This window comes from Bos grunniens, chromosome 8 (assembly GCF_055505025.1).
Source record: "Bos grunniens cultivar Pamir isolate PY7600 chromosome 8, Bosgru_T2T1.0, whole genome shotgun sequence".
Taxonomy (NCBI): Eukaryota; Metazoa; Chordata; class Mammalia; order Artiodactyla; family Bovidae; genus Bos; species Bos grunniens.
This window is the reverse complement of record NC_141172.1, coordinates 38,544,070-38,570,852: the sequence shown is the minus strand read 5'-3', so window position 1 is coordinate 38,570,852 and position 26,783 is coordinate 38,544,070. Positions and strand designations below refer to the sequence as shown.

Sequence of the window (26,783 nt, the reverse complement as noted above, 5' to 3'; positions counted from 1 at the left end):
AGCGACTTCACTTTCACTTTTCTTTCTTTCCTGTCAGCCAGCATCCTCAGGCAAAATGTGTTTATCAGTTTGGATCATGTTTTCTGTGGTTTACTCATTTGTTTCTCAGCTGCAGCCATCATGCCTCAACCCTTTCAGCCTGAAGGGTCCTCTGTTCCCTCTGCCCACTCACTCCCACTCCTCCACAGACCTCAGAACCTACTATATATGTGCCCTGGAAATCTGCCCAGGGACCAGTAGTCACATGTTGTGGGAAAGTTTTAATGATGGGCTGGTACCATATTTCAAAAGCTGGGTGTTTTTAAAACTGAACTTGTGACACACTTGAATTTGGAAATGATTTTTCCCTTATGAATTGTTATGTTGCAGGGTATCTTTATAGAGCACACTCCCTTATGTAGGTAGAGATTAATTGGCTTTATAAAAATGTCATTTGTCTGGGTATGGTTAGCTCCTCTGTGGCTTCCATACTTTCCTGGCTTTTTCTCATTCTGGCAGTAGGTGAAATGCAGCAATTGCTAGCGTTGCCAACTTGAAAATCACAGTTTTATATAACCATGCAATTAGGGTTCTTGACATATCCTCTTCTAGAACATTTTTCTCTACTGCCACTTAGAGATGTAGGACTGATCTCTGTAGAGTACTGGACATTGGCTGGGGAAGGATGGATGGGTGTCAGGGTCTGCTGCTTTCAGCAACTGCATTGCTTCAGCTGTAGATTTAGCCACTGAACTTTTGAAGTGCCAAACTCCAATCAGACCAGAGTCCATTGGAAGCCTAGTTCTTAAGTGGGCTTGGTGTTCTTGGCTTATTATAGACCTAAAGAGAATATAATTATGTTTTGAAATGCCTGGTTTCTTTTAGGGCCTGCAGCCAGAGGGCCAAATCAGCAGACCAGTCCTTTGTACCATATAATGATTATTTGTTTAACTTCAAATTATTGGAGGCATTTAAAATTTGGAAGACTTCATGTAAACATCCATATTTCTGGCTTCTTCTGAAAAAAAAAAAAAAATAAGATCAGGAAACACTAGGGCCAGTTCCCCACACACCAGAGCTGAGAAATAGCTACTGTGTTTAGTTGGTGCAAATACATGTGAGACGCCACAGTTCTTGTCACTCCCTAGTGCCCGATACCTCATCCACTTTACTCACTCACATTACCTGCCTTCTCCTGTGGAGATGGCTGTTCTAGAAACCCTCAGAATTTTCTCCATATCAAAGAGTTGTAATCTTTTCTTAGGGTCTTTTGAGAACATGATGAAAGCTTTGGACTCTCTCCCAAGAAAAATGTTCAAAGTTGTACATATGTACTGTATTTTGCATGCAGTTGCACAAAGGCTCATAAACTACTTTGTGATTGATACTTACATCTATGGAGGAAGGTATGGAAAGTTGATCCAGATTAGGCAGCAAATCCAAAACCCACGCAGTAAGCCAGATTTCATAAGAAAAGGTAACAATATTGTGTGAATATACTAGTTGGATAATAGTAGATGTTGAAAATATATACTTGGCATTGATAACAAGTAAGATTTTTGCAGTCCATTTTGAGTGCTAGCTCAGCCTTGCAAATAATCTAGGAAAATAATTTGCATTCCACGTGCATAGCCCAGCTGCTTTTTGAAGGTGTAGCACAGATCTGGAAATTTTTACACTTTTCCCTCACCAAATCCCACAGTTAAACACTATCCATTCTTTTGACATAAAGTGATAAAATGGTAAAAAATTCAAAGGACATGAACAAAGCAGGAATGGGTACAATGATGATAATTTGTGTTTAAAGTTTTCAGATTAAAAGGAAAAAATAATAACAGTACTAAGGCAAGGTTATGGGAAAACAGGCTCAATCACTCTTTCAGTTACTGTATAATTGGAACAAATTTTCTGGGGGGAGGTTTGGAACATGTTCTGATCTTTCCACCTCACATTTCTATTCTGATGAATTTAACATAAATCATCAGAGATAGGTTCAAAGATTTAGGTACAAGGGTATTCATGGTAATATTTGTTTGTATAATGGTGATAAAGTATAAGCAATCTGAATGTATGTTATACCCATAAGTTAGGATTCTATGCACCTATTAAAAACTTTGTTTTGGAAACATATTTAGTGAAGGTGGAAAATATTCCTGTTTAATATAAAGTAGGAGAATAAAATAAATTAGATATTGTATACAATACAAATTTTATTAAAATTTATATATATTTTTAAAAGTTAGGACCAAAATCAAATGGCTAACAATGACTAGATTCAGTTAGTAAGAAAAAATGATCACTGAGTTTTCTTTTATGTTTTCAAGGCAAACACACATTATTTTTGTGTTTTTTTGTTTTGTATTTTCTTTCTTCTTTTTTCCTTCCTTCCTTGCCCTCCCTTTCTTTCTTTCCTTCCTTCTTCCCTTCATTTCTTCCAGAAGAAGTAGGTGGGATGGATTCTGCTCTGTACCCCTCCAGCATTGCCTCTGGTAGTCTCCCTGCCCTTCTGCTCCCCAGCTCTGCCCCCTGCCCCTGAGCCCAGCACCACCTTTACCTGGTGTGTGGTCCTTTCCCCAAAGCCTGCAGTGATCCTCAGCCTCCCAACCCACCACAGAGCCAGGAGGGTGAAGCAGAAGATGGCTGTGGAAAATATACAGGAAGAGCAGCTTTCAAGTTTCAAAAGCCTTTATAAATCCAGCAGATCAAGAGCTTATTTCATACATTTATCAGGACAAAGGAGAATACATGTTGGAAGCAGGGGAGAGCTGAGTGAGTGCCCTAAGGATACATAAATCAGTGGCAGAGAGACAGTAAAACCTGAGACAAATAATCTGTACTTACGCATAATCTTGCCAAATTAACAAAGTAACAAAACCTCTGCTATCAAAGCCTCTGCTGACATAAAACTACTTTATAGCTTTTTTTTTTAAACAGGGAGAATCTCTCTTCATGTGATAAGCCATCACGTTAATCAAGGAAATTTGAATATAAGACTGGTTATTAGGTGGTATCAAGAAATTTCTGAGGGACTTCCCCGGCAGTCCAATGGTTAAGTCTCTGTGCTGCCAATAGAGGGGGCTCCAGTACGATCCCTGGTCTGGGAACTAATCTCACGTGCTGTGTGGTATGGCCAAAAATAAATAAATAAATGAAAGCTTTTAATTTAACAGAGAGCTTGTTATTCATAATACAAATAAATTAAAAAAAAAAAAAAAGAAATTGTTGATAGTGGCATTTAAGGATATAAGAAACTGATCTTTTTTTTAAAGTGTATAGGATTATGTAGGGATGGAAATGACATAATGTCTGGAATTTGCTTTAACACACAGAGAAGGCACAATGGACATCATCTCAAGGCATCTTTAGAGGCAGATCGTTTAGGCACTAGCAGAATCCTACCCTTAATTTATATCCTGAAGGATACACCCATGCCACACGCAGAATATCTGCACTTAGACCCCATAAGCATTAAGGTCTGTAAGCTGTATTTGTATCCCACCGCCAGCGAAATGGCAGGGGAAATGGCTTGTGAACATGCCTGAGAAGTGTGGCTCTGGAAATCCTGGCCCAGGTCTTATTCAGCCAGTGAGTTTAAATTTAGGTCACATTTTCTTTAATACCCAGCATAGGAATGAAATGACTTCTTGCCTCCTGTTCCAAGAGTTTCCCAAACATCCCCACAGGAAGCTCTCTTACTCCCCTGATGCAGGAGCTGGAACGACAACAATCTGATCTCACCTTCAGGGGCAGAGGTTTTTCCGTTTGGGGTTTAACTAAGGCTTAGAGATAAACAGCATTTATTAAGGCTTAAATACAAATGGTATTTATCAGAATATATGTGTGAATAGGTTTCCCTACAAGCAAGAATCTGGAAGGCTTTTTGTAAAGGGCCAGATAAGTGAATATTCAAGACTTTTTGAGCCATATGGTCCCTGTCCAACTCTCCAACTGGGTATCACAGGAAGGCAGCAATAGACAATATGTCAATGATTGGGCCTGGGTGCACTGCCGATAAGACATTTATTTACAAAAAAAATAAAGAATAGGAGGCAAGCTGGCAGCCGAACTCTGGCAAAATAAAAGATAAAACTAGATTCTAACTCTCAAGATACAGTAATTGAGCTGGAATATGAGTGACGAACCAATATCCAGAGAAAATGCTACTCATACCAAGCGGTGAGTGTAAATGTCCAGAAGAGACACTGAAGAATGGAGGATGGAGCAGAGAAAGTGACATCTCAAGGTATTTGGAGGCCCCCCTATTTTTAAATTCAGATTTCGCAGGTGACATCCTTGTGCTATTTAGGGTGGGGAGGGCATTTTTTTAAAATACGTATTCATTTACTCATAAGTGGCTGTGTCCTGGGAAGCCATCCACAGCTCCAGTAGAAAGAATCATTCCATGTGCCTTCCTGAAACAGGTTCAGTTTAATTCAGCAAACACTGGTTAACCGTGTGAAAACAAGCTAATCCTGTGAGGGACTGATGTTTCCTCCAGCCACCTGGTCATGGACCTCAGGTCTTCTGCTGGTCCATGAGTCCCTTGTTGGCAAGAAGGTATAAGAGGTGAAGATGCACATATCATTTGGCTGTACAGCTTGTTATTAGGTAGCTAAGAGCATCCACTATCTACTTCAGCTATGGGGGGAAAGTATGCTTGCTTTTCTTGAAACATTGGTTTTTGTTTGTTTGTTTGTTTTTTAATATAGTTCAGTCTCTACGAAAACTGCCAATTCAAGATGATTATAAATTTAAAACTTCCTGCTGGAGCTTAAAATCATACAGGTTGAGAATGAACATCTTACCTCATTTGTACCATCTAGAACCACTGCATTCTGCCTGCATTCCAAGAAACACCTCCTTCATTCTTTCCCAACCTTGTTTGGGAACCAAGAAGATAAGATGACCTAAACAACTTTGCACACACGAATTAAACATTTCCCTAAGACCAGAAATTTTTGTTGCATTAGAACACAGTTATTGAAGCCAGAAGACTTATTTTTTTTTTATTTTATTTTTAAACTTTACATAATTGTATTAGTTTTGCCAAATATCAAAATGAATCCATCACAGGTATACATGTGTTTCGCATCCTGAACCCTCCTCCCTCCTCCCTCCCCATACCATCCCTCTGGGTCGTCCCAGTGCACTAGCCCCAAGCATCCAGTATCGTGCATCGAACCTGGACTGGCATCTCATTTCATACATGATATTTTATATGTTTCAATGCCATTCTCCCAAATCTTCCCACCCTCTCCCTCTCCCACAGAGTCCATAAGACTGTTCTATACATCAGTGTCTCTTTTGCTGTCTCGTACACAGGGTTATTGTTATCATCTTTCTAAATTCCATATAAATGTGTTAGTATACTGTATTGGTGTTTTTCCTTCTGGCTTACTTCACTCTGTATAATAGGCTCCAGTTTCATCCACCTCAGGTTTTCTACAGTACCTTTTCTCCAAAGAAGGAAGGGATACATTGTGTACATAAGGAATGGAATTCCCATAATGAATGTGCCACTTGTTGCCACAGTAACAGAGAGAAAAATGACAGAGATAAATATTCCCTGCTTCAGCCTCTGACATAGTGAAGCCCAGAGAATTCACCATGAATGAGCGTTCCTTCTTCCTAAACCAGTACTAGACTGGTTCACAGCTCTGTTCAACTGAGTTAACATGGTTTTGTTTCTTTAAAAAAAAAGAAAAGAGTGAGCCTCATATAGTTTAGTCACTTTTCCACAATTGCCTCTCTTTGTCAACCTAATATAAAAGCAAGTACTTTCGCCATTTCTTTGGAACTTAATTCTTTATGATGGCTTCCATGTCACATAAGACTTGTATTAAATAAATGTGTATATTTTTCTCCTGTTAAGAAAAAATGAGAAATCATGCAGGGATTCTAAGGAATCTCATAAGTTGAATACATGGATCTGGAAGACACTCATTCATTCATTCATATCTTCAATGTCCCAGGCTGTATGCCTGGCACACAAGACACAAAGAGATGTCCAGTTCTTCAAGAAAAGGAGACTACATTTGCAATGCTCTGTGATAAGTCTTTCTGGGAATGAGGACGCAGGAAGGGACATTGGGTGGAGTTTTGAAGAAGAGAGAGGAATCAGATGAAGTGGCAGGAATTCTAGGCAGAAGAAAATAGGAGAAGGCACAGAATCTTGGGAAGACAGTGAGACTTTGACTGGAAGGCTGCAAACCTGGGGAGGAAGCAAGGGAATGGAAGGTGAGGGCATGGCTTCATGGGGTTTGTGCGCCTTCCTGGGGATTCTGGACATAAGCTTGTAGGCACGGGGAAACAGGTTAGAGCAGTGACTCCCACCTGTGCCATTCTCTCCAAGGAATGCCCTGAACAAGCTTTCAGTGGGGAAGTATTGTTTAAAAGAAAGTTCAGTAACACTCAAAGATGGTAAGGCAGAACTTATTCCAGATTGTCACAGTAGGTAGAGGGACCACTGCAGTGGGACTTTGCAGTGGTGGAAAGAGAGTGGGTTCAGGTCCAAATGAATGCAACATGAGCCAATGGGAAATGATGGCCAATGACCTGGGTAGCAGGATCAGTGGATGGAAAATTACTGTGAAGAAACGTCAAAGGTAAGGGGGATTCTGGCTAAATTGACCTAACAGGATTTTTGGTAAAGACAGCCCAGGGTAATCAGATACCACCTCTGCACCATGACATAGTATTATCATTATCTGTAATATGTCATGGTGCATGGAAAGTGCTATTTTCTGTTTTCTCTGGGAAAGTAATGAACTTATTTTTAATCCTCATAGCAATCCAGTGAAAATAAGTAGGAGCTTACTTCTATCTTTAGAAATGAGGAAACAGAAAGTTGGAGAGAGATTAAGCCAGTTTACCAAGATCACACAGATCATAAGGGCAGCACCTAGGACTGCCCTCCAGCACCCAGGGGTGATGGATAATGAGGAGCCTGATTAGATATAGAGAGTGATCAGATATTGGGGGTTGGGAGCTCTGATCAAACTGACTTAGCAGCGTTCTTGCTAAAACTAGATTTTACTAGTTAGGCCTAGGAGAAAAAATTTTAATTTACTCTTTTGTCTGATACTATCAGAAGTTTCTAGACAGTCCCTACATTGGCATCAGAACCTGCAGGGCCAATATTAGAATCAAGCCAAACCAGGTAAGTTCGCACAGTGCGTTCATTCTGGAAACAAAAACAATAGGAAAAGGCTTGTTCTGCCTCACATGTTAAGTTCCCCAGCAAACAAGCAGCTTCAACCCAGAGACCCGAGCTACCAATTTTTTGAGATAAGAAGAAGCAAAGAGAGAGCGCAATAATAACTAGGTTGTGGTAGAAAGCTAGAAAAGTCTCCCTGAGCTGTTCGCTATGCCAATGTCAAAGCACAGGCTTTGAAGAGAGTAGCTGAGCGCCTCAGATCCTCTGAGGTTTAATGTTCATTGAACAAGAAGCCTCCTATAAAAGCTCATTGGGTCTTATGAAAAATTGGTTCCAAATACAAATAGCACTGTCCTTTATGATATTTAAAAAAAAAAAAATGTTAAAACAGCTCATGGGTTGCTGAAGAAACAGGAGACTCGCCCGCTGCTCCTTGACAGAGGTTTTGAACATCAAATGTGGACCTGCTGACAAAGGCTGTGAGAGCCTTTAGTTCATTTTGCTGGGAACCAGTTTAATTTTATTAACTTCACAGAATAGTCTGGGAGGTGACAGAACCTATTGAAAGGGACTTCTTTGTAATTAATGTCTCTTAAGAAAAACTGATGTCATAGGGGAAGCATGCACAGAAACATATTTTGCAGGCTGTCCTCTGCCTTTTCATTTTCCCTTTTAACATCCCAGGAGCGCTAATCCAGGCTGCCCTGGATCAACAGAGTGAGAGCATAGCCTGCCCTCAGCCTTGTTTTTTCTGGGGAAGTAATGACCTTATTATTTTTTTTTTTTTAATCCTCGTAGCAATCCAGTGAAAATACGTAGGAACTTAGCTCTTTAGAGATGAGGGAACAGGAAGTTGAAGGGAGATTAAGCCAGTTTTCCAAGATCACACAGATCATAAGGGCAGCACCTGGGACTGACACAGAGTCCCGAGCTCCATTCTGGAACCTTCTGCTGCCTGAGGACCAGAGCCTGGGAAGAGTTGCCTGGAGCCCGGTAGCCATATGTAGATGATTTGGTTACTCTTTCAATCAACACATGTTTATGGAGTTCCCCCCATGTGCAGGCACTGGGTGAACACTGGTGGCTTGACAGATATCTGGGTCTCCTGCCCTCGGGGTGCTTACAGTCTAATGAGAAAGACAGACATTAAATAAGGAGTGCATTAGTAATAACTCTGAAACGTCGTGTGAATAGGATGCCAAGTGAGGAGAGCCTGATTCAGCCTGGAGACTCAGGGAAGGCCTCTGAGGAAAAAACTTAAAAGCAGTCAAAAGAAGGGGAGAGTGAGACAGTCCAGCAGAGGGAAGAGCCTAGGCAATGGCCTTGTTGTTGGAGGGAGCTCGGTCGGCTCTAGAAGAGGGCTGGTGGACCTGGCTGCAGGGCAGACAGTGCCCTTCCCTCGGGGCCTTGTTAGCCTGGGTAAGGATTTCCTGTGTGAAATGGCCCGACTGATGTTTTAAAAAGATCTCCTTAGTGGCCATGTAATTATGGAAGGCATGCAGGGCAAAAGAGTTAACACTTGCAAAGTGCCTTCCGTGTGCTCAGTGACACACTTCATTATTGATCATTTCATTCAGCAGTAACGGAGGCTATTGACTGAGTAAAATTTTAAATTCTGCTTACTGTCCTAGGCGCGCTCTAGATATTGTTTCTAACCCTCAGAACAGCTGTTGTGCAAGATGCCATGGTTCTCTTTGCTCCTCATAGTTACCCTTTAGGAGGCAGAGACATTTTAGATCTCCATTTTATAGATGGGGAAACAGTCTGGGAGGAGAAAGCTGGGATTTGAGCCTAGGGTGTCCCACCAAAGTCTGTGCTTGTCTCTCTCTATGCCAGTGGCCTCTGCTGGTGACAGAGACAGGACTCATCTGGATAAGAGGATGCCTCAGTGCAACAATGAGTTGCTTGGATGATGTGTCCATTCACAATTGTGAAACATCATCAAATGCCAGACCAAAAAAAAAAACCTTCCAATAACAGTTAATTCTGACAACTTAATGGCAAGGTGGAGAGAGATTGTCACGAAATTTTGTTCTCTAGTGGGTGGTAGCTTAATCAGAGAGTTCTCAGAGGAGACTTTTACCCTCGGGTGTTTATTTTTAAAACATGCTATTGTTTAGCCCACGGCAACTTCTTCCTTTGCAGTGTTTTTATTAAAAAAAATTCTAATAGATTGTTACTGCTTTGGTCAGGAGCCAGCACCCCAGCTCATCCAAGCCTCCTCCAGAAGTGAAAAAACAAGTGTGGTTCCTTAAAGAGCTAGCAGGTGCCCCTGAGTTCCTGGGACTGCTTTGGAGTGTATCTGTCTCTAGGCCACAGCCCAGCCTCAAAACTGTCCCTGGATTTAAAGGACAATCCTGGACCCAGTGGTAACTGGACTTGTTAAAGAAAAGAAATTCAATGATACTTGTCAGTTTGGGAAGGCAGACTTTGCCTAGGACCATATAGACAGTTGTAGGGACCACTGCAATGGGATTCTGCAGTGAAGGGGAGAGATTGGGCTCAACTCGGAATAGAGCATGAACAAGTGGGAATTTATAGTCGAGAATTAGGTGGGAGTCGGTGGATAGACAAGGGATTCTGGCTAAACCGACCCAACAAGATTCATGTTGAAGACAGGCCACAGTAAATCAGAAATCATCTGGGAGACGGTGGAGGATAAGGAACCTTGATCTTATATCAAGGGTAAGAGGTTCTTGCTAAAATTATTTTGCAAAGAAGTACACAGATGGGCCTAAGAGAAGACTTGGAAGCCTGACTAAAATGTGGCCAAGGAAAGAATCTTTGTCAGAATCCGGCTCATCTTTTTCTGCTCAGTTCAGATGCTCACTGTAGCAAGTTGCTCCTGGTCACCTCAGCCTGGTGACACCTCTGGCTCCTCTGAAAGCCCATGGTACCTGTTCTCTGCACCAGTGCTTCACAGAGCATCCAGGTTTTAAAGTGGGTGGGAAAGATCCGGTTTTTTTAATTTCCAATCCACATGGATTAATAATTTTTGTAAACTATAATATAAATGAATTACTAGAAAAAGATATTTAAAAAAAAAAACAGACAAAGCACTAGCCCTGTTTTTTGTTATTACACTCAACAGATAAAATTACTGTTTAGTTGTTACACACGTCTTTAAACGCCCTTTGATCTCTATGCAGATCCTGCCACACCAGCTTTGTGGTGTAGTAGTGGACAGTCCTTTCTCATTTGTAAATTCCTTAAGGGCAGGTGTCAGTGCCCAGAAGAATTGAGTTGTAAGAGTGGGCTGTGAGGAAAGGTGGTCCTCTAGACCTCATCAGGCATAAGATGTGGCCAGAAAGCAAGGAATCCAGGAGGGTCTTTAGAGTGAAACCCCAGGATAAAGCACAATGATGTTTCACTTGGTTGGGGTTAAGGTAGGCCCACCATCTGACCTCCCCATAGTGAATGAGGGGGACATGTGGCTAGGTGTGACTAAGGAATTGCTTTTAAATTTTGTTTAATTTCAATTTAAATAGCCACATGTGGCTAATGGCTACCATACTGGACATCGACACAATTGCTAGGCCTTACCAGAGTGTCCAGCATTTCATGCGTGCTCAACAATGTTGAATGAACAGACTCAAGCTTAACTCCATTACAATAAACGAGGTAAACAATGAAGATAAACCAGATAAGCCATCATCTCCTGGTGTGCTCTTCCTTCCCCATGCTGACCATAGCGCTCTGAAGACTAAGGCTTATTCTTTTCTCTCATTTTAAAAGGTGTTTTAATGTCTAAAATTATTTTTAATTGTGGTCAGATATGTATAACATAAAATTTACCATTAAGCACATTCACATTGTTGCATAACCATCACCACCACCACCACGCATCTCCAGAACTCTCTTCATCTTGCCAGCTGAAACTCTGTGTCCATTAAATAGCTCCCCCTTCTCCTTTGTCAAGGGGGTCATATTCGTAACCACCGTGTTATACTAACTCCATGCATGTGCTACAGAATTCTAGTCCAGCACTAGCCAGGAGCTGTGATGGTGGAAGTGTTCTCTCTGTACGTTGTCCATTGCAGTAGCCACCAGCTGCATGTCACAGGTGAGCACTTGACATGTGGCTGGTGTGACAGGAACTGATGGAGAGGAGCTGTCTTCAGAGTCCAAGGTCTGGATTAAGTTACTATTCAGAGAACAACATCCACTGGAGCAATGTGGCCTTAAGGCAGCAGAAGCAAGTTTTTGGGGGTGGGCGGCAAGCTTACTCTTCTCATGTAAAGAGCATATGCTATGCGCTAAGTCACTTCAGTCGTGTCCGACTCTTTGCGACCCCATGTACTGGAGCCCACCAGGCTCCTCTGTCCATGGGATTCTCCAGGCAAGAATACAGCAGTGGGTTGCCATTTCCTTCTCCAATGTAAAGAGCTGTAAAGAGCTGTATATATATATACACACACACACACATTTAGTATATGAACAGATGTACAGTTTGTGCTATTAAAATTTCATGGGGTGGCAATGAGCAAAAAAATATCTAAAACACTCTGGGAGGGGCAAGTCGGTTGGAGCACATAATAATGAGAAAAAAAAAAGAGAAACACTAAAATGCTAAATGTGTTCTCACATGGAGGTCTGTTATGAGTGAAAAGCGTTCTTGTTTGCCACTCTGGGAACCATACCAAACTGCCCTGTGTGAGTGGTTTTTAGGGAGATTAACCTGCCAAATTCCTAAATCTCTCACACAGGAGATCTTTGAGATGGGCTCACTTTGTAAGGAGCCATAAGAAGTGCAGTGGGCTTCCAGGTGGCACAGTGGTAAAGAACCCGCCTGCCAGTGCAGGAGGTGCAAGAGATGCGGGTTCGATCCCTGGGTCGGGAAGATCACCTGGAGAGAGAAATGACAACCCACTCCAGTATTCTTGCCTGGAAAATTCCATGGACAGAGAAGCCTGGCAGCCTGCAGTCCATGAGATCACAGAGTCAGACATGACTGAGCACACATACACACATAAGAAGTGTAGCTTTTTCTGTCACATGGAAACATTTAGTACAAAATTCACAAAGCACCTTAATGCACTGAGGATCCAGAAAAGAATAAGCCTCAGTCTTCAGAGCACTATGGTCAGCATGGGGAAGGAAAAGCACACCAGGAGATGATGGCTTATCTGGTTTATCTTCATCGTTTACCTGGTTTATTGTAATGGAGTTAAGCTTGAATCTGCTCATTCAACATTGTTGAGCACACATGAAATGCTGGACACTCTGGTGAGGCTTGGAGATTGTGTCGATGTCCAGTATGGTAGCCATTAGCCACATGTGGCTGTTTAAGTTGAGATTAAACAAAATTTGAAAGCAGTAGTCACAGTAGCCACATGTCAACTGCTTCCTAGCCCTCGGTAGCTGGTGACTACTGCAGTGGACAGCACAGAGAACATTTCTAATACCACAGGAAGGTCTACTGGGCAGCACTGGTCTAGAATTTAGTAGCACATGGATAGACCCAGTGTGACATACATAGTGGTTAAGATCTGGCCTTTGGGGGTCAAACCAGCTCCACTGCTCGGCAGCTGTAAGACCCCGGTGTGTTACTTAGCCTTTCTGAGCCACAGTTTTCTCTGTAAAATGGGAGTAATCATGCCGACCTGGTGGGGTTATAGTGAACATCAAAGGAGATGATACAACCCTCAGTAATTGCTCAATACACAGTATTGTCATTTTCATTATAATAATCATCATTATCATTGTTATTACTGGCAACTGGGTGGCTAGACTATCCATCCAGACATTTTATATTCATGTTCAGTTCAATAATGTTCCTGTTATAGAGGTTTTCAAATATTGGAATGTCTCCCTGCATATGTTCCCTCCCTTTATGGCAGCCACACCCCACCCCATCCTCAACATCCTCGAGATGTTGAGAGTCTGGATTTCGGTGCCACCTTTGCCCTCAATCAGTGGTGGCTAGAAAGGTAGAGGGGTAGCTCTAGAGATGTGGAGAAGTATGACTGTTAATTTGAATGCATTTCTGATATATCCAGGAGATCTGTAGGACCTCAGTAGATTTGAGAAATGGTGAACAAAGTTCTTCTTGAAAGTAACTGCAAGAGAGTTACTGAACTGGCAACAGCCAGGAGCTGACTACTTTGGGGGCTGTATTTAAAGTATTTCCACCAAGAATCTCATTATTATGAAGCCTTTTATTGCCATCTGGGACCTGGAATAAAAGCAGAGGCACCAGCCCGTGGCCAAATCATTAAGACAAATTAAGACACATTAACATATGCTGGAAACAATTCCTCACATAGATTTAATTTGTTTCACTGCTGGAAGAAAATCCTAAGAGGGCAGGAGACACACACCCGAGGACAGTTCGGCAGCCACCCTGCGGATCTGTCACTTGTCGGCACCTTAGGGACTGGGGGATGCTTAAATTGGATGTCGAGCAAAGGACAATATATCTGAAAATACATCTTCCATTAGGTCATGGAGCAGGTGCTTGTACAGGTTACTTAAATACCTAGATTGGTAGTTTTCTTTTTTTTTTTTTAAACTACCATTATTATCATGAATAATCATTATAATTGTTTATCAAAATAATGTATAGAGCTCAAAAATAGAATAGGAACATTTTATAATCAAATAATATACTTAGCAAGCTTATATATTTGCATCATTGTTTGCTCTTTTTTTAAGAGACTGAAACTAAATATGAGCTAGTTCATTGGTTTCTGAGTTGTAGTGTATTATGGGAATAATATTCACCAGAATATTAACAATAGCTGATGACATGAAGTGATTTTTGTTTTCATCTTTATATTTTTTCCTTTCTTTAGATAATTGTAATGAACATATATATTGCTTGATAATCACACATAAAAGTTATCTTTTTAGTTGACTCTGAGATTCCTGACAGGAAAGGCAGAAAGGGAAATGATCATGAGTTATTCGATTTTTATTATGTGATGAAAGAACCTTCTCAGTTCTTTAAGGTAAACTTTTCCCTAATACCGAATCCCAAAAGAATGTCGAGTGATACAATGGTGAAGTTCTTAGCGCAGATGCCAAAGGGGGATTCCTTTTACTTGTCTCATGGCCACCCCTCTCACGAGCCAGAGACACAGCACTCACTAAGAGCTGAGGTGGTGGGGATTGAGCCAGAGGGGATCTTGCCCCCTACTAGCCTTCACCCCACTCCAGTACTCTTGCCTGGAAAATCCCATGGATGGAGGAGCCTGGTGGGCTGCAGTCCATGAGGTTGCTATGAGTCGGACCTGACTGAGCAACTTCACTTTCACTTTTCACTTTGATGCATTGGAGGAGGAAATGGCAACCCACTCCAGTGTTCTTGCCTGGAGAGTCCCAGGGACAGGGGAGCCTGGTGGGCTGCCATCTGGGGTCGCACAGAGTTGGACACGACTGAAGCGACTTAGCAGCAGCAGCAGCAGCAGCAGCAGCAGCCTTCAGTCTCTTAATTCTGCATTTGGAATACGGAAATGGTTCTTTCGCCCAATGCATTTATTCAAACAAAATGTGTGAGATAGGCCTAGCAGATAAATACATACCACTCAGCTCTTTCCAAACCTTGAGGATTGAATTGCCACCGGTCCTGGAAATTTTTCTTCGAGTAATATAATTTGACTTCTCACCCTTTCAGGTGTTGCTACACTGGATTCCAACGTATCTGGAAAAATTGGTCTGCGTGCTGTCGTATATTATTTCTGTACCACTCTCATTGCTGTAATTTTAGGTAAGATTTATTTCTGAATCCTTTTTTTTTTTTCTGTATAATTGTGACTTTCCATTTAAAAGTAGTTGGTTTTTTTAAACGCACACTTTTTAAAGATCAGAAAGTACAATTGTTATGTACAAGCCTAACTGCTATGAAGCTGTTAGGCTTGAAGTCAGCACAGAAACTTTTATATAAACAAATATAATATCGGCTGAGTTTCAGCCATGGTACTGCTTATTAATGTCTCTAGTAAATAAACAGAAAGAAAGAGAGGGACAGTTCTGCACCTTACCGGATCATTGGGTCGAAGAAAGTGAAGCAAAGAGCTAATCTTTAAACTTGATAATTAGTCTATAATAGTGGGTTTGAGTATAATTATAAAGTATTTCCAGAAAGACAGCATTTCGGTACATTTCAAATTTCACATAGTACCCAGAGCTAACAGAAGTCTTGCCAAGTACAAATTTCACTTGAAAGAGGGAGACTGTTCTAATAAGGGACTATGGTTGCTCATACACCTTTGACACTTTTGTGAAAAAAGTATGGTCCATCCTTTGTGACCTAGTATGACATTTTAAGAGGATGCCCTGAGTGGTAAGAGAGGGGGCAGTGTACTCAAATGTTGCAGCCAGCTTGACCCTTACAGCTCTGCTTTGATGAACTGAGGATGTGGTAAGATTTTAATGGTATTAGGCCAGGCAACCTAGGAGGCCCTGAACCCTGCCTTAAACCAAAACCATATTTCATTAGGCTCCTGAGGGAGACCAACACAAAGAACAAAGCTGGGCTGATATCTTTTTGCAGCTCTGAGAGGGGAGAGTAGACCACACCCATTCATGGCCCCTGTATTGCCCAGTGACTCCTCCCGTCAGCAAAACTAATGCATTCACATCCTTAAGTCCTACCCGCTTGGAGGGGCATTTCTCTTTGAGAAGAGTGATAAGGGCATGGAGCCTTTCCTTCACTCCCCTCCAGTCCATCAACCTGGTCTTTCCTAAAACCTCCCACCTCTACTTGGACACCTCAAGAGGAACCCATTTGCTCCAAAATGGTGCTTTCAGATTCCAGGACCTCAGTTCCTTGGCCAGGGATTGAACCTGCATCCCCTGCAGTGGAATCATGGAATCTTAATCACTGGACCTCCAGGGAAGTCCCAGATGCCCTCTGTTAAGACAGTTTTTCTTTATAGCAAGATCAACTCTCTCTCCTTAGAACTCCTATTCTCATTGCACCCCCAAAGAGTCACACAGAGCAACACTCCGTAATCCAAATCCTTTAGTGGGTTACACACAGCTTTTCAGATATTTGATGGCTGTGGTATGACAGGAAGATAAGGCTTATTCTCTGTGACCCTCAGAAAAATACCAGCATCTGTGGGTAAAAGTTACAGAAAGATGCTGAGTACCCTAAGTTGGAAAATAAGTCCTTCTCACCCCAACCCCTGCTGAGGCTGATCTCATAAGCTAAAGAAGAAAAGAGCATTCTCATCAGCAGGTGTTTCCAGAAGCAGTTCTGGAATGCAGCCCCTCATTTTTTAAAAACACACAGGAAGAGTTCCTTCTGCTTCATTTAGATGGGAAGTAATTAAGGCAGTAATTCTGCTGAGGTTCCTGCTGAGGCTCGGTGTTCTGGGTCGACTTCTCAGGGTCCCCATCCCAGTATTGCCTGGTACTCTAAGATGGATGCACAAGGATATCAGGTGCCCTGGGAGATTCTTAATGCTCTGTGGGTGCTATCTTTGGTTACAGGTATCGTGCTGGTGGTGAGCATCAAGCCTGGTGTCACCCAGAAAGTGAATGAGATTGACAGGACAGGGAACACCCCTGAAGTTAGCACAGTGGATGCCATGTTAGACCTGATCAGGTGGGTGTCTGGCCAGCAGTGTGGCTTCACAGGCATACAGCTTGTGTGGTTGCACAGGGCCCCATGCTTGGTCTAATGCTCTGCTAATGCCATCTTGAAAGTTTTTATAATTTTTAAATTATTGTATGTGTTCATTTTGCCCTGGACCCTGCAAGGTACATATCCAGTCCTGCTTGCCAGGTCATGGTTCCACAAAGGAATGGAAGGAACAGGGTCTCTGTCAGGGTTTAGGATGGACAGAGATGTCCAAAGATACTTGTTGCATTAAGATGCTGGGCTGTATTGGGTGGCTGGTTCTGAAGCAACTTGAAGAAATATATTTTTTAACTGTACAGGAGAAACCCTCTTATCTGAAACAATCAGGGCTACAGATTGGTCAATTAATTTTTAAAAACAGCATTTAAAGTAGAGAGTCATAAATATACACTACGTATTTTGTTTATGCTTAAAACTTAAATGCATTTATTTGCCATTTTTTTGATGTTGGGCCAAGGTCATTTCTTTGTGTCAATTGATTGTAATTTCATATTTCTGTTGCCTAGGCTGCCTTTATAAATGCATCATCTACAATTTCCAGGCTCAGTTTTCATGAAGTAGAGCAACAAAACCCTTAGCAATTGCAAGGAAAGCTGAAAGCTGAGTTCTTCCGGCTGTTCTTTTTATTTCAGTTGTCTTCCCTTACCTAACGCAACAACAGAAATTTTACTCACTTGCCTTGAATGAATTTCCAGGCATTCCAGCTTAGTTTTTATAGAAACTGCTCCTTCCTTTTCACACTCATATTGCAATGATTTACATAATATTTCATTCAATAATGACAATGATATTTGCAACTGGCATAAAGAATTTGGGAACAAGTGCAGTCGACTCTCATTGCTGAAAACAGAAATGTGCAAAATATTAAAGAAGTCTCTTAACGGAGCCTGTCCACCTGCTAGTACCTATTTCACCGAGGACAGCAACCATGCTGGCTACTCAAGAATCAGTTAAGTGTGATGGTTAGTTAGGAGAGCTTTCTATCCCCTAATTGAAGCTCAGTAGGGAAAAAGAATCCAGTGCTCTTGCCTGGAAAATCCCATGGACGGAGGAGCCTGGTAGGCTGCAGTCCATGTGGTTGCTACAAGTCGGACATGACTGAGCAACTTCAATTTCACTTTTCACTTTCACGCATTGGAGAAGGAAATGGCAACCCACTCCAGTGTTCTTGCCTGGAGAATCCCAGGGGTGGGCCTGGTGGGCTGCCGTCTCTGGGGTCGCACAGAGTTGGACATGACTGAAGTGACTTAGCAGAAGCAGGGAAAAATAAATCTTAATACAAGGAAGCATTATGCAAAGATGAGACCAAAACTAGAGTACTAATTCTATAGCATACTCATTTCCATCAATGTATTAGGTGCAACAAAAACAAACAAAAACCACTTTTGTCTTAATGTGACAAAATTAATTTTCATGTCTCCAACAGGAATATGTTCCCTGAGAACCTTGTCCAAGCCTGTTTTCAGCAGGTAAGAATAAGGATTTTTGCCCTCAAGCTGTTCTACTCTTCCTCCTTACTCATTAAGATTTTTTCTTCTTCTATGACCTAAGAGATGGAATTAGCCCATCAAAAATGGGCAATGTATTAATACCTGTGAATGGAGGAATTTCAGGTGACCTGTCAACCCCAGTCTTTCCAGCCATAGCAGCACGCATGTTGTAGCTTACACTGCTCCCTTTTCCCTTAGGCTTCATTTTTCCCCCAAAAGGTTTCAACTGGAGCAAGTCAGGAACCTGTCAAATGAGTGTTTTCAAATCTGGCTTCTAGTACCTAGTTTCAGAGAGCCACTTTATATTTGTGCAGAAGCTCAGACTATCTGCAGATATAATGCAGTTGGGAAAGGTAACCTCCCCCCGCATGTTGGGAAATCAGTATGTGACCCGTGTGGGTGGTTAGTGTTCCTGGTATCTGGTCTTTTCTTTCATCACTCCGTGCCCACTGCTGGCACTCTACAGAGCAGTGTAACAAAGCCACTTTTTTTTTGCTTTAGGGAAGTTTCACAATCTTAAGCCTTCTTCTCTTGTTTATCTATGTACTTTAAGACAGCTGAGTCTATCACAAGCTACTGAATTCGTTTACATAAATTACACAAACAGAGACCTCTATGTGGACCAACAAAAATGGCAATTAAATTGCTCCCCGTCAATAGAGGCACAGAACCACCTCTGTTTAGGGGGTGCATTTGCGGTTCAGCCACAGTGGTCACTTGTAAGGTTCTTGGTGTTGGCAGAGCCTTGTAGGAGTAACATTTATGCCCAGTGTGATGATATACTAGCTCTTTCTTAAACATCTCTGCTGAAGCTCAGCAGAATCAAACAGGTGAAGGAAGGGAATAACAGAAATCTCACTCATGTAAGAGCCCTAAAGGGACTATTGACTTTGGAACAACCATATAGTTCTTGATGTTTATTAAAGTCATGGTGACTGCATTTAAAGTGATGAGGTGTTTCTTCCCCAGGTTAAAAATAATAAATGAATAAATAAATAGAAACAAAAATGATTGACAGGATTCCTGTAGAATCTATTAAAGCACCTACAGATAAAACCTATGCTTTCTTCTACATTGTTGCTCCATTAATTGGTCCCTCACTACAGAAGTGAAAGAACATTTTGACACCATTGAATGGTGGCTGTGGTGGTCCGGGGCTTGGATTTCTCAATCCCAGCTTTGCTTCCAAAGCCTCAGGGGTAGTACCATCCCAAACCAACGCCGATAGAGGCCTCAGAGGTAGAACCTTGCAGTGACACTTATCTGGCCAAAGTAACATTCCTATGGTTTAACCTTAGGAGCTTAAAAATTCTTTTTTTGTTTATTTCTTTGACCTTTCCCCCCTCCAACATGCAGTACAAAACCACACGTGAAGAAGTGGAGCTTTCTGAGGAGCCAGGGACAAACAGCACTGAAGCGACTGTCACAGCCATCATGACAACTGCTATTTCCAAGGTACCACTTACTTCCTTTTGTTTGCTCCCTTCCCCAGTAGGCAGGGGCCAAGTCATAAGTGAGCAGGAGATGGAAATAAGTAGATCCTCATTGTCCTCAGATTCCACATTTGTGAATTTGCCTATGTACTAAAATGCATTTGTAACCCAAAATCAGTATGGTGCTGGTCATTCACAGACACACTAGGAGTGGTGAAAAATGTAACTTGCCCGTGCACGTGTCCCAGCTGAGGTTGAACAGGCTGTGTTCTGCGCTCTTGGTTCAGCAGTTTGTTTTTTCCCTTTTTTTAATTGGAGTATAATCGCTTTACAACGTTGTGTTGGTTTCTACTGTACAACAAAGTGTATCAGCTGTGTGTATACTTACATCCCCTCCCTGGTTCAGCTCTTATGTGGTAAATATGTGTCCTTTGTGCGGTGTGTCTTTGCCACATTTTTCTCAGTTTTGTGCATCAGCTTGGTAATTTCACTGTTTGAAATGCTGGCTGGTTAGTGTTCCCAAACGCAAGAAGGCTGATGTTCCATATGAGAAAATACACGTGTTAGAGAAGTCTCGTTCAGGCATGAGTTCAAGTGAGCTCAACGTTAATGATTAAACAATATATATTAAATAAGGTGTCTTTGAACTAAAACACAGAGAAAACAAGGTTTCAAATTGATCATTTGACCAAAATGATGTGACTGTTGATTTCTAGGAACCTAATCCTCTGTTTCCCCTTAGGAACCTTGACTCAGTATTCCCTAAGTCAGTGTTGGCGGCCACTGTATAGAGTATAACTTCTGAGAATACTGAAGAGCAACTGAACCACACAGAGAAAAGAATGAGTCCTGTCACTTCTGTCTCTGCCACCCAGAGTTGAGTTGGGCATCTCTGGGAACATCGTTAGATTTGCAAGACCACATAAACGTGGAATGCAGGCCTGCAGTTCCTTATTTAAAACTCTGCCCAAATGTGATTCTGAGTCCAGAGTTCTTCACTTTAGAAGGGCCAGGTGGTGTGTGTACTATATGTTATACAACATCTTTTAAGTGGAATTGGCAATAATATTCTCGAATCAAGCACATCAACATTTCTGCAACTAACTTACAAATTGGCTACAAAGTAAGAAAAATAGGCTATCTGTAGCCTCATCTCCAGAGAAGGCAGTGGCACCCCACTCCAGTACTCTTGCCTGGAAAATCCCATCGATGGAGGAGCCTGGTAGGCTGCAATCCATGGGATCACTACGAGTCAGACACGACTGAGCAACTTCACTTCACGCATTACAGGAGGAAATGGCAACCCCCTCCAGTATTCTTGCCTGGAGAATCCCAGGGGTGGGGGGCCTGGTAGGCTACCGTCCATGGGGTCGCACAGAGTCAGACACGACTGAAGCGAATTAGCAGCAGCAGCAGCAGCAACAGCCTCATCTCAGTTCAGGATAGGTTTTGCCACCAGGAATTTGCCATAAACTTATCAATGAAATCAGTTGGCTCTGAGAACTTTTAGGATTTCATTGTTTAAGATTCTGGTGGTTTAGTCACTAGGTTGTGTCCAACTCTTGTGACCCCATGGACTCTAGCCCACCAGGCTCCTCTGTCCATGGGATTCTCCAGGCAAGAATACTGTAGTGGGTTGCCATTTCTTCCTCCAGTTGGAGATTAGATCAGGTTGGCCTGAAGTAGTACATTTGTAGTCATGTAGTAGATTTCTCCTGAATGTACTCTGCCTTCACTCAGGAAGGAATAATTTAAGGGAAAAAAAAAATGCAGTAGATTTAAGAGTTCACATTAAATAGGCCACAGTTAGCTCCCTCTTTTTTCCTACAGAAAGCACTCCATGACCTGGCTCCTCCCTGGTTTCCCAGCTTACTTTTCCGTGAGCCCAATCTATTCTATCTAGATCCAACTCCTCAATGAACTCCTACTCTTGCTTCTTGATACGGTTCCACAGAGATTTTTCTGAGCACTCTCCATGGGCCAAGCTCTGATGGGCACTGAGATTATGACAGAGAAAAGACACATGTGACATATGCTCTCGTGTGAAGAGTGATGAATATTACAGTTGGAAAGAAAAGAATACTCCCTAATAGAATAGGGAGGTCTGAAGTAGTGTGGCGGCTGTAAACGATGAGTAGAGTTCAGAGACCTGATGTGTGATGATGTCTGCCTTTCCTTGCCATTTTTCTGGAGTCTGCTTTCTAGATCTCTGCTTATCTCCCGGCTGCCTGCTCCTCGGGCCTGTCCTTCACTATCTTCACAGCCCACATTCATGTCTCCAGTCTCCACATGATGCCTGTAACTCATAGCTTGGCTGTACAGTTAGTTACACACCATCTTGCTATCATTGGCTCCTGTTTCTCACAGTTAAGTCTTGTCTATCCAGCTGCATTTTAAGACCTTACGCTGTAGCCAGTGCAGTTAACACACTGCACTGGCCACAGCATAAATACGTGTCTGATCATGTCAGATCATAAGTAAGAAATAATTGGTACCCCAGTGGCTCATCCACATAATTCCTTATAAACCTGGTTTCCACCACTCAGAATGTGTTATCTTCCTGTGAAGTCTCTGTTAAGCTCATGCTGCACAACTAGGATTGAACTATCTCTTGGTATATCTCATGCTAATCGTGTGTGTGTGTGTGTGTGCTCAGTTGTGTCCGACTCTTTGCGACCCCGTGGACTGCAGCCTGCAGAGGCTCCTCTGTCCATGAGATTTCTCCAGGCAAGAATACTGGAGTAGGTTGCCATTTCCTCCTCCAGGGGATCTTTCCGACCCAGGAATTGTACCCTCATCTCCTGTACTGGCAGGTGGGTTCTTTACCACTGAGCCACCTGGGAAGTCCCCATGCTATTCTTACCCAGGATAAAATGAAGAAATGGTTCATAGTAGTAGATATCTGGTTAATTTTTATCTAAAATAAAATCCTATTGGTTATCTAAGGTTAAAGATGGTAAAAAATGTTCCTGTGTTAATTATAAGGATAAAATAGATAGTAAAGTGTCCTAAAAATGTTTGCACTGGTAAATATTTTGAGCTTCCTGCATTATCAATTCGTATCTTTTTATGCAGACTCCTAATGTAACTACTAGTTAAAATAACTCTGAAAAGTGCCTAAAGTTATTAAAAATTTAAAACACCCCAGAATAAGAAATCTTCAAAAGAAATATTCAAGTATGGATTCATTGAAAGAGAGGGGAAAACAAACCTCAGTGCCAGAGGTGGGGGCAGTAAAATTTGATACATGCATAGGTGGGTTTTTTTTTTTGCTCCTAAACTCGTTGATCCTAAGTTGTTGCTAGGTCACTAGTTTGTTTGGCTATCATATCTTCCTGTTTCAGGGCCTATGCATTCTAACAAGATTATAATCATGCATCAATATTATTTTCTTGGTTTTGATCCGCAGAACAAAACAAAGGAATACAAAGTCGTAGGCATGTATTCAGATGGCATAAATGTCCTGGGCTTGATCGTCTTTTGCCTCGTCTTTGGAATTGTCATTGGAAAAATGGGAGAAAGGGGACAGATTCTGGTGGATTTCTTCAATGCTCTGAGTGATGCAACCATGAAAATCGTTCAGATCATTATGTGGTGAGCAGACACTGGTTAACGTCATCTTGCTTCCCCCGATGGCTGACCCTTCAAAACTAGAAGGAAAAGGTTTATGTTTCTAACTCACCTCACCCTAGAGAGGGCAAGACACTAGAGTATTAAATAATTCCATGTATTACTTAGGACTCAGTTCACTAATGAAAGTCTAGAGATCAGCCATTGACTTTTCTACCAAGGTCCTTGATCACGTTGCAACCAAGCAGCATTTATGTAAGAAAGAACTCTTAAAGGAGTGATTTGAAGGAGTTTTCCAGAACACAGGTGGCTTTCCTTATCAGGCTCCATGCAGAAGGGATACAGTAGGTAAACACAGGCCCTGATACATCCAAATGAAAGCTGCCATAGGTGAGCATAGCAGCTGCACCACCTGAGCATCTGCCCTGTCCCTGGAGATGCTGAAAACTCCACCTTGCCTGGGAGACCTCTGCCCCACTTATCTCACAGCGAGTTGGTCCAAAGTATAGACCTTGACAGTGACAGTAAAGGGTTTAGTTATTTCAGTCAATGCTGCTGAAGCTCAGCTTCATCATCTGTTAAAAAGGATAAATAAAGTCTACCCCTCGAGTTGGGAGAAGTACAATAAGTGAATGACGTGTGTGAAATACCTAACCCAATGCAAAGCATGTAATGATAGCTCCACAAACAGAGCTATCACAACAGAGCTATTACATAACTAGTTCTGTTGCTGATACCACTACCTGGGAAACAAGATGACTGTGTCTAGAAAGAGTCTAGAGGCCATGATTGGAGAGTCAAGCGAGAGAGAGACCTGCAGACATGAGTCAGCAGGGTGTATGTGCACAGGAGCAAGGGGTAGGGACCAGAGTGCCCCTTATGGTGGCATAGGTGGGTAGAATTTAAGGTGCACGGGGTGCTGAAACCTGTAGCCAGTGTAGTCCAGCTGGGCTGAAACTGAGACCTTAGCCTCATTAGTGTGCCCTTCCCAGCTAAGGGCACACCCCAAGCCAAGGTATATGCCCTGGCTTGTTTCTTTCCTAGCGTTTCCACCCTGAGAAAATATTTGATGACAGAAGTATGTCCTTTCTTGTGCTTACTTTCTAGCTACATGCCGATTGGTATTTTGTTCCTGATTGCCGGGAAAATCATAGAAGTTGAAGACTGGGAAATATTCCGCAAACTGGGCCTTTACATGGCCACCGTCCTGAGTGGGTATGTCAGACTCAAGGGAAGACACTGAAACCTCATTTGAGCCAATGAGTTGCTGTTGAGAGGCTGAGTTTAGTTGGTGAAACTGGCTTCTCTCCCTCGGGCAGGGAAAGATGAGGTTCAGAGATAAGAGAGCAGGGGAGAGAAGGGCTGCCCTTTAACAGCTGAACTGGAGGTGGATCACACTGTGCTAATTTCCAGATCTTGGCAGAACAGCCTGGACCATGCTTTGTCACTGCCTTTATTAGTTGTGTTAAAATAATTTCTTAAGAGAAAAACCCACTGGTAGCCTCTCTTGGCCCTCTCCTGGCCTTCCCTTCTTCAAGGATGTAAACCAACCAAACAAGTAAGAACAGTCCCCATGTACCCTGAGCCTGAAAGAAATTAGGCAGGGCCTAAATTAAGTTGGACTGGAGCAAGCAGGAGTGGGATGGGTGGTTGGTTCCAACCCTGTTGGGAAAGTACTGTCACACCCTACATCATAAGAGAGGGTGCTGGAGAATCTTCAGGTTGGTAGGAACTGTGCAAAGCAGGAGACAGCTGTGTGCATACTTCCTGTAGCACACTTACTGGTTCCTTGAGGGGAGATGCGGTGGGATAGATTATGAATGGTGCCCCCAGATGTCGGTCCAGGGGCAGGATATGTCACATATGCTAAGAAATATGGACCAGGGGAATGACTAACCACCATCAGTTTGACTCACACAGATCAATTCCCCCAAACACTCAACTGGAGGAATAGGCTCACTTGCTGGAACTCAGCTGCACTGGGGAATATCCACTGCATAGGATTTGGTTCTTAATCTGTGTTTACTAAAAGCAGAGTCGTGCTGGTCAATGGAGAAGAAGGCCAGAGTCAAATCCCAGGGCCCCGGCAGTAATGAAGGTGGAACCATCCACCTTACTGGAGGCCAGGGGCTGTGCCCAGGCCATGGTATGGCTAAGATTTATTATGCTGAGCTATTTAATGAGAGGGTTCTGCTGGTTTCTGCCCCATCAACCTATCTAGGTTCCTAATAGAAAACTAAAAGTCAGTTTCTCATAGTTCTAAGCCATAGGTTGTCTGTAAGATCCCTTTCTTGACCTCCAGAACGTATTTTTTTCAATGACCATTTCTTATTATTTCAGCTTCACATAATTGATCTGTAAACTCTAAGTTGCCATTTACATGGCATCTGCTGAGTCAGTTTCATTTTTTAAGCCCTTTGGTTTGTGAAACAAGGAATCGTTTGGAATGGGGGAATGACAAAGAAGAGGGTCAGTCATGAAATATAACTGTAGGAGAGCAGGGATAACTTCCCCCTTACAAACCCTGACTCCCCTCTTAGATGGTGGTGCTGTCCAGCTGGATAGTGGCGTGGTCCACGTTGAGTACTGTGATAAGGGCTATGATACTATTGACCACAGAGTCACCAAGGAGGGGAAGGTCAGCTGGACCTGGGAAGGTGAGGGAAGGCTTCCAGGAGGAGGGGGAGATTTCACTGAGTCTTAGAGGAGGAGTAAGAATTCAAGAGCAGAAGGAAGTGAAAGCATGTTAGCATGCATAGCAGGAGAAGCAGGTACAGGGCTTGGCAGCATGACATAACTATTCTCTGAGCTCTGAGATGTGGACTCAGCTACTGGCTTAGCCACCAACTTTGACAAGATATTTGATTTGCTGAGTCTCCTCTTCCCCATGTGTCTCTTCACTGGAGACATATATTCCTGTCCTCTCTCTCATTGGACCATAATGAAAGTTGAATGATATCATGAGTAAAAATGCTATTTGAAAAAAAAAAAAAAAATGAAGAGATAATGTCATCTGTGAACCTGTTTCTCTCTCCCATTTACAGGCTTGCAATCCACTCCATTGTAATTCTCCCACTGATATATTTCATAATTGTACGAAAGAACCCTTTCCAGTTCGCCATGGGAATGGCCCAGGCTCTTCTGACAGCTCTCATGATCTCCTCCAGGTAAACAGAAGAGGGTGTCTGGTGGACCACCACTTCCCTGGTGGGCCAGTGTCTAAGACTTCATGCTCCCAACGCAGGGGCCCAGGTTCAATTCCTGGTCAGAGAACTGGATCCCACATGCTGCAACTAAGAGACCTAGCATGCTGCAATGAAGGTTGAAGATCCTGCCTGTCAAAAAGACCCCACACAGCCAAATGAATAAACAAATATTTTTAAAAAATATTTTTTAAAGAAGAGGGGTGTCTGGAAGAAGTCTGTGAGCCAAGCCTTATCAACTCTCACCTCACCTGATTGGGGGGTTTTGTAGCTGCCTTTGAGAAATGATCTCCCTAGTTTCTGACCTTACACGCATTTCTTCACCCTACTGGATATTTCTTGCCTTCTTGGCAGGGCCTACAA

At 42.5% G+C, this 26,783-nt stretch overlaps 1 protein-coding gene across 1 annotated transcript in view; it reads left to right on the top strand.

Moving 5' to 3' along the window:
* SLC1A1 (solute carrier family 1 member 1) overlaps nucleotides 1-26,783 on the top strand; it is a 75,119-nt gene that overhangs the window by 37,270 nt on the left and 11,066 nt on the right. The window contains exons 3-9 of the mRNA XM_086415267.1: nucleotides 14,751-14,843; nucleotides 16,574-16,688; nucleotides 18,151-18,193; nucleotides 19,571-19,669; nucleotides 23,057-23,241; nucleotides 24,325-24,432; nucleotides 26,262-26,384. Of these exons, the coding sequence (XP_086271393.1) occupies nucleotides 14,751-14,843; nucleotides 16,574-16,688; nucleotides 18,151-18,193; nucleotides 19,571-19,669; nucleotides 23,057-23,241; nucleotides 24,325-24,432; nucleotides 26,262-26,384 (766 nt within the window). The remainder of the gene's footprint in view (nucleotides 1-14,750; nucleotides 14,844-16,573; nucleotides 16,689-18,150; nucleotides 18,194-19,570; nucleotides 19,670-23,056; nucleotides 23,242-24,324; nucleotides 24,433-26,261; nucleotides 26,385-26,783) is intronic.